This window comes from Argopecten irradians, chromosome 2 (assembly GCF_041381155.1).
Source record: "Argopecten irradians isolate NY chromosome 2, Ai_NY, whole genome shotgun sequence".
NCBI lineage: Eukaryota > Metazoa > Mollusca > Bivalvia > Pectinida > Pectinidae > Argopecten > Argopecten irradians.
The window spans coordinates 42,648,351-42,662,524 of record NC_091135.1 but is presented as its reverse complement, the minus strand read 5'-3'; the positions used below and the strand labels follow the sequence as shown (position 1 = coordinate 42,662,524).

At 36.5% G+C, this 14,174-nt stretch overlaps 2 protein-coding genes across 2 annotated transcripts; one reads left to right on the top strand and one right to left on the bottom strand.

Annotated features, from left to right (window-relative positions):
- Positions 1-290: 290 nt before the first annotated feature.
- Positions 291-6,926, top strand: LOC138315572 (calmodulin-like). Its single transcript, XM_069256690.1, has 7 exons — positions 291-597; positions 1,490-1,549; positions 2,553-2,619; positions 3,000-3,143; positions 4,174-4,349; positions 5,945-6,008; positions 6,398-6,926. Exons 2-7 carry the CDS (start codon positions 1,526-1,528, stop codon positions 6,424-6,426), a joined length of 504 nt encoding a protein of 167 aa, XP_069112791.1. The 5' UTR covers positions 291-597; positions 1,490-1,525; the 3' UTR covers positions 6,427-6,926.
- A 129-nt stretch (positions 6,927-7,055) lies between these two features.
- On the bottom strand, positions 7,056-12,921 carry LOC138315571 (uncharacterized). The gene has a single exon (XM_069256689.1). It carries the CDS (start codon positions 11,503-11,505, stop codon positions 8,341-8,343), a length of 3,165 nt encoding a protein of 1,054 aa, XP_069112790.1. The 5' UTR covers positions 11,506-12,921; the 3' UTR covers positions 7,056-8,340.
- Between the last annotated feature and the right edge of the window lie 1,253 nt (positions 12,922-14,174).

Sequence of the window (14,174 nt, the reverse complement as noted above, 5' to 3'; positions counted from 1 at the left end):
TTAGTCATCGCCTGGAGCATTTCGTACCAAAATAAAGATGGAAAAGATAGACTGGACATGATTTTGTGCGTCTAACTGATAACCCATAATTTCGCATATTTCGCATGTGGTGAACATTTCCTTTGATAGGGAATTGTTCAGAGAGGATAGGTATGTCTTCATGTCTCTTATTTATGTCTTTATAGATAAAAGATTTAAATGCATTTCATTCTATATTTTACCTAAACCTAACAGTACTGATCATCACATCAGAGACACGTGCAGACAGCTTCTATAAATAGACAACATGCACTGTTATGATACCCAACACCAGCATCCTACAAGGGTTTGTATACATTACAGAACAGTTTGCCTGGTATGTCCACCATTATACCGATCCATGGGGCATATCAGTCACCGATCTGGTCAAATCACCATGGTAACAGATTCGACAGCCATTATCTTTTAAACGCGAGTTTTGGAAACTTGTTTTCACCGCCTTAATTATTTTAGATAAGAACATTCGAATTTTCTGTCAGTTGTGAGTCATTCGTTACCAAACTGTAAATTTGGAGCTTCAGGAAGAGACCTGGAAGGGCGACCATGGAGTAACGAACGGTAGGTAAATCTTACCTACCCTTTATATTCAATATCTTCATCGTATCAAAAGCATTCGGATGTATTTTTCTATTGTGCGATGGCTTTATACTCTTACAGTCTATCCTTTTTATGTTTTTTTTGCGCAATCACTAACACCAGTCGTCGCTGATAAATTTTAGGACAAAATTTTCATTATAAATTAATCTGGTTATAATGTGTCGCAGCAAAAGAAGACATTATTGAAATGTTTTATAGAACAATGGATATGCTACTTTATAATAGTTTAAAATAAAACCAATTAACAGAAGCTCAAAATTTCTTTAATAATGCCACATTTATACATTAAGCTATGTCGCCGACAAAGATTTTTTTGACAAACGTGTTTCGTAGTTTAGCACATCGGACCGGAATTTGTAATCACAAAGATAATTCCAGAAACTCATTAAGGGAATGCTATTCTGACAAGCCTGTAACTATTCTTAGTTATTTGTATGAGTTTTGGAAGAACCTTTATGGGTTGGCTCTTTGCCATCGGCTAGACAGTATGCCCAATTACTGAGACAGGAACTACAGAAATACAAGCCGAGATTAGTCAGAACGAGCCTTACAGTTTACACTGTAATCAATGTACTAGGGAACCGTTCGACGTGTTCTAGTTAAAATAAACATAGACGACTTTTGAACCCTTCAAAAGCTGAGATGAAACGTAGATTCGTAACTGACAGCAAGAATGTGGTATAGGGAAGAGCAGCAAAATAAACAGAAAAAGAAGATAATTAATATGTACAAACCGCATGCATGTTTTTACTTTTCTTTTTGTGTGTGTGTGATATTTTAACCAGTTTCCATATCGATATGTAGGTCATATTGAGACTGCTCAGCTATTTCATTTTCTGTTTGATATTTACAGAAACATTGAGAGGGAGACAAGCAGCAGACTTGAAAGATGAGTCGTCCAAAACGGCAGCCGGTAAGTCTATGGTGTTTAATTTTATGCGTGTCTTGATTAAGATATGTCTCAAGTGGTTAAATTTGTTTTCAATCGTTAAAAAAGAGCACTTAACTTATGAAAGGTCTTTAACTGCTATAGATTTTTACTAGTATAACACACTGTAATTCAATTCAATTTTTGGGAATACAATATTTCGGGTATACAGTATTTCGGGTATACAATATTTCGCGCCTCTTTATTTACATCCGTGAATACATAAATTCGCGACTTCTACTTACAGCCATGCATTACAATGTAACATAAATAAATACATTGTATCTAATATTTTTTAAGGAGTGATTTTCAATTTGATTGCGAATACGGTGTTATAAACGCAGTTGGTAACGAACATATTCTTTGGAGTGCGATAGCGCTCCATAAATGAATATGTTCTTATACACAGTCAAAATGGAGATCACACAAGTATACGTGTATTATTAGCGTTCAAACTTTCTCACGAAATTATCCGTACATTTAACATCATAATTCTACCATGTTAAGAGAAAATCCGTACAGATAAGACTAAACGGCTATAAGAACAAAACACAAACCGATACGTCCATAACACAAACACACAAATATAACGAAATTTTGATTTGTACGTAGATTCATACAGCAAGATACAGACACTCCGGTAGAGTAAGCGCTTTACGTTTCGTTAATAGGTCAAGTTACAATATCTAATAACTAGCACTCAGTCGTCAGACTATTAGGGATATGGAGTGCAGTTTAATAAAATTAACATTGTTTGTTTGAGCAAACAAAAATACATCTAACTTTTACTCTTTGAACAATAGTAATTTTAGCTACAATATTGTAGTTCAAAAGACTTTTAGACAGATAATGATGTCGTCTTTATAGGTATAGCAGGCCGGGTACGTATATCTGTTCTATAGTAATTCAAGATAGCGAATTGGAAATTCTATTGTGACTAAAATCATTCCTTTAAGCATGTTAAAGAACAGGTTTGTTCTTTTGATAGATTCCATTTGCGAAATCGTTTGAGAAGGCGGGAAAGAAATATGGATTTAACAGAGAAAAAGTGAGAGGTAAGATTGAAAACAGCATTGTATAGTTTTTGTAATGGTATAGCATACTGTTTCAACTGTTATAACAAAAAGTGAACATTTCATGAACATGTTATTTTAATCAGATTGTATCTTGGCCGTACTTTCCAGTCTGAAGAAAGGGTTTAGAGATACTGCTTCTAGTTCTTTGGTCTTTGAATATTAAACAATGAAAATATCAGGTGACATGGAATTTCTATAAATTATCAATAATAGTATGTACAATGGTTGGTTAGAAAAGATAATTGGCACAGCGATAAGTTATTGTACTTTGCTGCATGAAAGCAATACAAATTAGTAAACTATATAACAACCTGAACTGTTATTATTTTATCCATCAATTACTGTTTGGTACTCTGCAGAACTACATGACACATTTTGTGTATTCGACAAAAATGGTGACGGCCTGATTACAGCAGATGAGCTGGGAACCGTTTTGTTTAAGCTTGGACAGAGACCTTCAGCCAATGTTCTGAATGGCCTGATGCGTTCTGTTGATGTTGACAGTAAGTTAACTGTTGTTTTATCCGTTTATTCACTAATAATCAAATTCTTATATTGCAAGAACATCAATAAAATGGTTTAGGCATTTGCTAGTAGAACAACCTTTTCAGGAATGGGTTTTCTAGAAATTTTAAGACACCAGACCCGTTCACAATTTCACTGAGTTTTAAGCCAAACACAGTGTGATTAGTCCGTCAGTACTGACGGAGTGAATAGAAGAGAAATAACTCTGATCAGAACTAGCTTTGACCCTGATTGACCCTGATAGATCACAATCAGACCTAGCTTTGACCCTGATTGACCCTGATTGACCCTGATAGATCACGATAGATCACAATCAGACCTAGCTTTGACCCTGATTGACCTTGATAGATCACAATCAGACCTAGCCTTGACCCTGATTGACCCTGATAGATCACAATCAGACCTAGTTTTACTGACCCTGATTGACTGTGATAGTAGATCACAATCAGACCTAGCTTTGACCCTGATTGACTGTGATAGATCACAATCAGACCTAGCTTTGACCCTGATTGACTGTGATAGATCACAATCAGACCTAGCTTTGACCCTGATTGACTGTGATAGATCACAATCAGACCTAGCTTTGACCCTGATTGACTGTGATAGATCACAATCAGACCTAGCTTTGACCCTGATTGATCCTTATAGATGACAATCAGACCTGGCTTTGACCCTGATTGACTGTGATAGATCACAATCAGACCTAGCTTTGACCCTGATTGACCCTGATAGATCACAATCAGTGTCTTTTATTCAAATGAGTCCATGTTATCGAATATCACACCTGTACAATGACGATCTAGTATGAAGAAATGAACAGAGTAGATGCAGTATCACTAAGCAGGCCATCGTGTACTCGCCCTGTATACTGAAATGATTTTAAACCGAATGTCACCATCAGTTTTACATAATTATTACATCAGATGAAATGTAAAACGAAAAATAAAATAATTTATTTGAAAAGTGGTGCTTACTGTAGATTGCTGTATTTCATTGGGTTTTTTTCAGGAAGTGGCAGCATTGATTTTGAGGAATTCCTGGAAATTTTTACCCGGAAGTTGTCGATCGATCCAGAAAAAGAACTGCACGAGGTTTTCGAAGTGTTTGATAACGACAAAGACGGTGGTATATGCCCTGATGAGTTGTACGTAGTACTGCAGAAATTAGGGGAGAATATTACACGGGTAGGTTTCTATGGAATTATAAATCTTATAATATACTGTAACGTAACGCTACCCAAATTGGAACACTTTTTGAAGATAATTGTAAAACTTTTCTAACGTGTGCTGGAATCCAGATTTTTCTCTTGACATTCCTTATATAGTGGCATTTGGCTTTGAATTTCATGGTCTGTTTACTTGTCAACAGTGCATATAATTATAAATAGAGAACTATAACGCATTATGATCCGGCCTTGTGTTTCAGCAGGTTTAAGCTCCCAAAATGGAACACCCTCTAAAATTGTTTGACTAATAAATGCCAAGACATGATAAAAAATGTTTGAATTCATTTAAAGAAAGTTTAATCAAATTTTAGCTTATTAAAGTGACCAATCATTCTAAATATTTCACTAAACATTTTTTTTAAATATATGATGCTGGAAGGAAAATGACTAATGAACATTGTTTCAGTTATTATTCAGCACCTGAAATTTTGTCCAGAGCAGTTTTGTTAGTTTAGATTGTAAACTGAAAATTCTATATCACATCTTTTAAATATGTTCCATTCGTGGTAACGTTCCAAAATGGGTAGCATCACGTTATAACATTTTTGCTGTGTAAACTTTTCGTCAGTTCCGTTAATAACGAATGGTGTTTTATATATTACTGTTATTGCTTTAAAGCTGCAAAAGAAAATACACAAGAATATACATTTCATGTTATAAAGTAGCATTAAGTACACTAGAAGTTGAAATCTTTAACTGAAAACTAGGATGATTTTATCTTATGTTTATCAAGTCATCTTTGGTTTTACATAAATATTTTATTGATTGATTGGTTACTTTTTAAATTCAGAAATGTTATGGTGGTCAGAAAGAGACAAGTCAGCGGTAACAATGACCAATTAGTGAATGTTAACTGGCGTATCGCTATAATATATGCCATTTCATTTTTATATCTAGTTTTAATGGGAAATTTAAATATATATACCGGGTGTTTCAGAAAACATGTCCCGACTTAAAATTGTTATAACTCCTTCATGAAAAATCTGTATTGCATTAATACATTATGGAAACGATATCAACATTTGCTGGAATACAATAAGGTACAGCTAGAATTTCATAATCAAACATTATGGCGTCATTATTGACATTATCAAACACAATAATATACTGGTTTTTACCAAGGTTCAGCAGTTAATATTAGTGTAGTAAAAAACATAAGTACATGTATGACTATGAGACTGTATGATGGGTGAATTTTGAGCAGGCACATGAACCTAACTGTTTCAGAGAAACAAAATGTTTTTCTCACACCAATATTTCAGTTTTAATCTCTTGCATAAGATACTCGCAGAAGCATGTTATATGTAGCATATAAAGTCTATGCGTTTAACTGCACCTCTAAATACATACCAATCAAATTGTACGAATATACATGTCAATATTGCCTAAATGTATATATGGAACTTTCAGGGTTTGGGGTTTATTAAGCATTAAAGTTTGTACATGTTTTATGATACACCATGTATATATAAATGTAATGAAAATAAATTACAATAAAACAAACAAATCGATGTCATCTTACCAACATGCACCAATGCAATACTCTCTCCACAGGACGAGGCGGAGGCTATGATAAATGAGGCAGACATTGATAAGGATGGCAAAGTGGACTATCGAGGTAACAGTTCTCATGGTTTACACACGATAGCTATGAAGAAACACAATAAGATAAGCTCTTTGTGTAACTTGAATTATCCTTATGTGAAAAATTTCAGTCGTCAGTTTTGACAAGTTTGATTCCAGAAATCAGGGCTTAAACTTTTTACATTTCTTTTCTTATTCCTTTATTCCGAATTGATCCACTTTTACAACGGGGACAAAATAGCATTTTACGAACGTTGTTAACCAGCCTATATTAGCAGTGTCCAGTCTGACGACTTTTCTAAACCGACTTATCGTCATGTTTACTGTGTATTTTCACGATACTTTATCGTCCGTGAAATTAAATCGCACGTAAAAAGTTTGTTTAGAATTGAATTACATGTAGTATGTGTCTGTTATTTTCAGAGTTTAAAGCCATCCTCAACGTGAGATAACATCCCCTAACAGCAGAGTGGACTATGTACGCAGCTTTCTCTTTTACACATCTGACGAGGATACCATGGAAATATGTACTATTTAATACAATGTTTATCGAATATATCATTGTCGTAAATCATGCCAACATATCAACCAACTGTTGTATGAGTGATTTTTAGGAATGACAAAAATATTTCAGACAGGTATTTCTCATTCACCACCATCATCTAACAAGGCTTCGTAATCATATCGCACTAATGATGCTATTAATGCTTTATTCAATTGTCTATTAATATATTCTTTATATATTTATACATTTATATTTGCTTTAATATAATTATTGACTTCGCTATGTTTTACAAAATCATATTTGTACACTTTAAACACATGATGCATGGATTTAGTCATATTCATCGATCTATGTGTCACACTTCTCTATTTTCTTTTTCTCTTCATGTATAAAACTGAGACTTATTAACAAGAGGTCTCACGAGTAAACATTTTGATGTTAAGAATATTTTTATTGATTTTGTTTTTCATGTGGGTACATTACACAACATCAATTCGAAACCAATAGTACATATATTGGTTCTATATATATTACAATATATTACCGTTAACACTATCAGTAACAAACGCTGACTGCTGACTCCATAATATCCTTGCTCGATTATGTCAGAAAATAATAATAAAACAAATGGCACAACTTCAAGAACAATAAATGAAACAAAAACCTTTTTCGCATTGTCTGAATTCAATCTTACTGTGTATTTTGAGTATTTCCCAATATATGGTTAGGCAAGCTATGCTCACGAGAGGTAAATACACGTTTTATTTATACAGATACAAGGAACATCTCAAATTATCAGATCAACTAAATCATTTGGAATAGTATACAAAACGTACTTCTTCATGTTGTCCATTTATATTATGGTATGTTTTATTTTCTAACTTTATGCTTACGAGGCTGATGATTTGAAAACAAGAGATAATTGAATAGTCTACAGTTGATTGCCCACTGTATACAAACTTTTTTCGAGGCTACTATTTACTGATTTTAGTTTCAAATCAAATTCACGGTTATTCGCTGAGAACATTATTGAATTGAAATTGTTTACAATATAAAATGTTGGGAGACATTAATTCGCAGCGATAAACCTTCGCGAATTTATGTTTATCACGAAATTCGCGAAAACAAATCGCACACGAAAGAAAGCTGGGTTACAGTATATCATAAGACACTCTCCGAATTTTTTACCTGAACGAAGAAGTACTAGAATACCTGGTATCCGTTATAGTAAAGAAGTCACAAGAAGGAATTATAATTATAAAAGTGCTGGGACTCCTTAACAAATACCAGGAGAATAGAACTAGGGGTTCTAGAGAGGACGCGTCCTTACTTCGACGGAAATAGTACCATTGAGAATATGAAATACATTAAAGACGCTTACCACTCTTGAGAAATTGACCATATGTTCATAGTAAAAGATGATAAATCCCATTTTTTAAAATATCAGAAAGAGTATAATTGAAATATTTTCAATAATGAGGTTTCTCTGTCTGTTTTCATTGAGTTACACCTGTTACTGTAAACAATTTTGACAGTGGTGGGCCAGAATAGGTAATATAAAAATTATATGATTTCGATGTGGTAGTCTAAGTTCTGCATATTTTATAACTCAGTCACATTACATCCTCGTTAGTTAGTAGTGAACGGGAACGGGACCAATTTCGAGTTATAAAAGAATCCCAGTTATCTAGTGATGAGTTAAATACAACAGATTTTTCGAGTTACTAATATACGAGTCCGAGGTAGTAATTGTCAGAGCAGCTTCGCAATGATCTGCAACGTTCATTAAAGATATTGTAGTCACATTAGTTCGACATGTAAAATTGAGCTGATTTTGACACGCATATACATGTACATGTATTTATCTTGGGCCAACGGGTTCAATTTCTCGACAAGGACCACACGGAGTGAAATCGATATCGTTATAACCAAACGCACGAGGGCCAACGAACGCCAGAGCGCGTGGCGTCCTGAGCATGGGATGAGAAGGGAGGGTAAGAACGCTTACCCTTTGCCCGTACCGTACATTCTCTGTAGGAATGGGTTCTCCTGTATCACTGTCCACGACAGTGATTAGGTCTGGGACACACGAAACTATCTCCGTTTTATCTGTCTGGAATCCAGTGCCAATTCTCGCGATCAGGTTCTCATTCTGAAACTCGATCACACCTTTCTTATCTGAGAATTCATCGGTCCCAACTATCTTCAAAAATCCTTTGTTGAAGCCTCCAGTGGTCTCTCGGGAGACATCAACAATTTTCCCTGCAATGGTTAAGAATCCATCGGTTTCTCGAAGAATGGCATCCGTCGGTGATGTGTTGTCGCGGCGACTCAAAAGGACGGCACGGCCTAGCCTCCATGCTAAACTTATAGATAAGGGGACTAGCTGATCGAGTTCGTCCTCAACACGCAAACAAGAGATCGTAACACCAGCACTGCATCCCATCTCCACTACAATTCTACGAAAGTGATTCTCAAGTTCTTTAGCGGTATCAATTTTCAAAACAACGTCCCTGCGTCCCTTGGCATCTGCAAGCGTAGACGGGTACGGTTTGCCGCCATATATCATAGGGGTGTACATTTGTAGTTCTGGAAACGCTCGCCCCATACCGTCGGCATCAAGGACTGGGATCCCTAATTCGGCAGATACGAGCAGTGGTTCTATACAATTCATTCCTCCAACCTCAGCTGATACTAAAGCGACGATTTTCTTGTCCTCTAAGTCGGTACTTGAAGTGGTAAAAGTTTCAGCTGCTTCATAACTTTCTATGTATGTTTTTTCACCGTCGGTCTTAATGGAACTTTTGTACTGTGAAGGCATTTCTCCGTCCCGATAACCATCTTTATACAGTTGTTGAAGACACATTAGCGATCCAGCTGCCTCTCCACTTACCAGTTTCTCTGTGATTATCAAGGGAGCCCCCATTAATGCCACAGGAACAACCACGCTGGAGGTGTTCACCTGTTTTACTCGACATTTTGATAGCAATGTTTCTTTCGTGATGACACGAATGGTCTTGCCCCTTTCTAGTGCCATTTTAGCTAGCAGCCTTCCCAAGTACGGGCTTCCACCACCTCCACACCCAAGAATCCCGGCGCCAAGTCCAATACACTCCACATCCCACGTAGATAAAATCCATTCCCCAGTGGTTGGGTCAAAATTTGTTTCATGAACACTTTCTTTTAATTTTCCAGCGTCAAGAATTTTGCCAGTCGATGTTGATATTTGTTTCTCTTGTAGATGCTCCTCAGTTATGTCTATTGACGTAGGCCAAGAAAATTCGCTGATTATATTATCGGCCACGTGTGATGTGTCTAGATCTCCGACAACTTTAATCTGTATCCGTGTAGCATTCCCAGGGAGATATGATAACGGAGTCTCGTTTTTCTCCACAAGTTCTATATTTTCAAGACTAGCACCCGCGTTAAGAGCCAAATCTATCGCAATGGTCTGTGCTCCTTCCAATGCTTTCTCTCGTGCCTGTTGGAAAAAATTCTTCCTTATTTCTTTTTCTGCATTTTCAATACCTTCCTTCGTGGCAGATGCAAGTGTAAGTTCGTTTGTCTTGGCCTGAATGGAATGGGAAAGTTCGTGTTGGTCTATTAAGTCTGACAAACTGTATACTCTGTCAACCGATCCAGACACTTGACTGAGAGCGGCACCAACAGCATTGGCTACATTGTAATACATCGGCTTGAGGACTTCACTAGCACCACGGAGACCTTTGCTTTGATCTATTAATACTGTTCCACCTCCTACAAGAATCACAGGCAAATCACCAGAAGACGTTTTCATTTGATCTGTTGTCTCTTCAACCATTTCGCGTATTTTATTAATAATCGGGGTCGGATCAATGTGAGCAACGTTTTTCGGAGAACCGATGCTACAGAGTTTCGCCGCGACAGCCACATCTGTAGCCGTTAATTTTCGGTTATCCAAGTCCGACTCAGTCCCAAACACAAATGCTTCCTTGCCTAAGTTGTATCCGGCGCTCCTAGGACCGATACATACTGGATCTACAGAAACGTAAGAACCACCGCCTAGACCAATGCTTTTCACGTCTGGCATTCGGAAATTGGTGCGGATTCCGCCAACCATAACCTCCGAAGACGACTCACGTGGAAATCCGTTACGCAATATGCCAACATCTGTAGTCGTACCACCAATATCAACAACAACGGCATTCTTGACTCCGGATAAAAATGCCGCTCCTCTCATACTGTTGGTAGGTCCAGACGCAAAAGTACGGACGGGCTGGGAGCGAGCCGCATTTTCGCTTACAATTGTACCGTCATTTTGTGTAAGGTAAAACGGGCAGTTGAGTCCAAGGTCACATATGGCCGTTCTGAAACCTTCGATAGTTTCTGCACTCAAAGGCTTAAGACATTCGTTTAAAATAGACGCATTTTCTCTTTCTAACAAGCTGATCTGGCCGATTTCGTTTGACATAGTAACGCTAGCGCTTGGACACACATCAAGAATGATTTGCCTCACATTCTCTTCTTGACTTCTTCTTACCGGAGAAAACACTCCACAGACAACGAAGTTGTTGATTTTGTTCTTCACACATTTCTCAATACATTCCTGAATCTCTGATCTTGAAACTTCAGTGATAACTTTCCCGTCAAACTCATATCCACCGTTCACCAAGAAAACGCCGCCATTAATGCTCTCCTTCAATTCACCATTAAAGTCACTAAATGGAGGGACAGACCGTGATGCTGGACCACACAGTCGGATCACAGCAACTCTCGCGAGATTTTTCCTTTGCACTATAGCGTTGACAAAATGAGTTGTTCCTATATTAATTTGAGTAATATTGAGAGGGTTGGAACTTGACGGTCGAGCCTCCAGGATAGCGTTGGCAACGGCGCGTTTTATACCCATGGTAACATCACTGGTTGTCAAGCTCTTAGCAGACGACACTACCTTTGGCGGGAAAGTGTTAACCTGGATAAGCACAGCGTCAGTGTTAGTTCCTCCAACATCTACTCCAACAACGAGCTTCCGCCCACAGTCGGCCATTGTTATGGCGTGTACCTCAATCCAAATACTCACACTTATCTGTTAACAACTAGTACGGTGCTTCTGTGTAGTTCTGCATATATTTAGTGAGCCAGTCGAGTTGTTGTGTAGCTATCACTGTTGACAGATGTAGAGATATTATTTTATGAGACGTGCACTTTGTCCTCTGACCTATGTGGCCATATAGTTACCTTCACGGTATCAGCTGGTCTAATTTACCTCGCTTACGGTTATCCGCCGACTGTGTGTGAGCATCCATGCATGACTGATTATATGCGTCTAAACTACCTGGGATATTTTTTATGTTCGGGTATCTTCAAAAATTCATTAGTCCACCGAAAACCCACTATTATTAAAAAATAATTTTACACTACACATTATAGACATTATAACACGTTCAGGTAACTTTCTTTTATTTTTAAAATTGATGTTTAGAATTTCACTCTATACCTGATGTCAAAACTATATGAATGACCTAGGGCTTATAGTATTTGATATAATTAATAGATTTTAAGCCTGTACATTTTACCCAAATTGAGTACAATTATAGCCACATTTTTTTAATTTTTTTTTAGATCCGGTTGTATTGCTTATTATACATTTAAATACAATGTACCTATAGGCTAGCTATCTATTAAACCAGTTAACATATTGTATGACAAACCAACATATTTATTGAATGACCAATGTCGATCCTAAATTTCAATGCATTTATACTTGTATAAGATATCTTGAATACGATATACGACAGCTCATAAAGTATATGAGATATCTCATATGATATATAAGCTATCTAATTCTATACATTATACACTATATAATATATCTTCTATCCTAAAGAAGATATGTTATATACATATAAGATACCTCATCATCATTAAACATCCCCTGAAGAGCAGCGGTAGCTGGGAAAGCGCTAGGGATTGCAGATTTGTTTTAATTTAGTTTTTTTTCGTATTTCAATTCCATCACAAGGATATTCTACATTTATGTATTCTAAAATACATTATATAGATATCTTCATTATATGTGAGATAGTATCATATATAATTCGTTTAGATACGGGATAGACCTTGTTTCTTCAATAAATGTTAAATTGGCTTGCCATGATATCGTCATTCAAGTGTATCGTGTGTATACAGTGTCCACGGAATCGATCGATCTACACATTTGTCTATATTTTATTTTTCATTGGCTTTAAATTTTTATGTTATCATCTTGTAGAGTAAAATGCGAATTGAATATCCTGGTTAAATAAAGGAGATAAAAGGTAAAAAAAGTCCATCAAAGAATTTTACAATGCATTTGATAAGAATTATAAGGATCAACTTGAAGATATTGAATATATAGCATGACTCTACAACACAAACGGTAGGGTTGCTTATAAAGTACAGTCTGATTTTTGATGTTATAAAGTTATACATGTACCTACGACGATGTGTGAATTACTTATAAAACTACGAGTCAATACTTTAAAATTTTGTTAACATTACTGGAGTTCAAGATTGATACACGTCACCACTTTTAATTTTAAATGGTTAGAAAAGAGACTCAAACATGTTATTGATATGGTGTAAAAAGATTTATCTTAAACCTATCGATTTTTATGTTGCGTCTCTTTAACCTTGTTTCTTTCACAGAGTAATTAAGTCTACAATCTGCTCTTGTCAAACCAAGCTAACCTTGTGTCACACCAGTCTAAACTCATGTCAAACCAACTTCTCCACATGTCAAACTAACCTAACCTCATGTCAAAACAGTCTAACCTTGTGTCAAACTAACCTAACTTCATGTCAAAACAGTGTAACTTTGTGTCAAACTAACCTAACCTCATGTCAAAACAGTCTAACCTTGTGTCAAACTAACCTAACCTCATGTCAAAACAGTCTAACCTTGTGTCAAACTAACCTAACCTCATGTCTAACCAACCTAACCTCGTGAAAAACCAGTCTAACTTAGTGTGAAACCAACCTTACCTCATGTCAAACTAACATAGCCTCGTGTCAAACCAGTCTAACCTCGCGTCAAACCAAACTAACCTCATGACAAACCAATCTAACCTCGTTTCAAACTAACCTAATCTCATGTCAAAACTGTCTTACCTCGTTTCAAACCAGTCTAACCTCGTGTCAAACTAACGTTACCTCGGAACTTACCCTCATAACAAAACAGTCTTACCCTGTGTCAAACTAACTTAAACTCCTGTAAAACCAGTCTAACTTCTTGTCAAACCAACCTAACCTCGTGTCAAAACTAACCTAACCTCATGTCAAACTAACCTAACTTCATGTCAAACCAGTCTAACCGTGTGTCAAACTAACCTAACCTCATGTCAAACTAACCTAACCTCATGTCAAACCAGTCTAACCGTGTCTCAAACTAACCTAACCTCATGTCAAACCAGTCTAACCTTGTGTCAAACTAACCTAACTTCATGTCAAACCAACCTAACCTTGTGTCAAACTAACCTAACTTCATGTCAAACCAGTCTAACCGTGTGTCAAACTAACCTAACCTCATGTCAAACTAACCTAACTTCATGTCAAACCAGTCTAACCTTGTGTCAAACCAGCCTAACCTCGTATCAAACTAACCTAAACTCCTGTCAAACCAGTCTAACCTTGTGTCAAACTAACCTTAACTCGTGACAAACCAGTCTAACCGTGTAT

Bases quoted from the DNA above. Each gene is read 5' to 3' on its own strand.
- LOC138315572 (XM_069256690.1), top strand. From the start codon at position 1,526: ATGAGTCGTCCAAAACGGCAGCCG. The intron at 1,550-2,552 runs GTAAGTCTATGG...TTCTTTTGATAG, and splicing joins GTCGTCCAAAACGGCAGCCG to ATTCCATTTGCGAAATCGTT. The intron at 2,620-2,999 runs GTAAGATTGAAA...GGTACTCTGCAG, and splicing joins TAACAGAGAAAAAGTGAGAG to AACTACATGACACATTTTGT.
- LOC138315571 (XM_069256689.1), bottom strand. From the start codon at position 11,505: ATGGCCGACTGTGGGCGGAAGCTCGTTGTTGGAGTAGATGTTGGAGGA.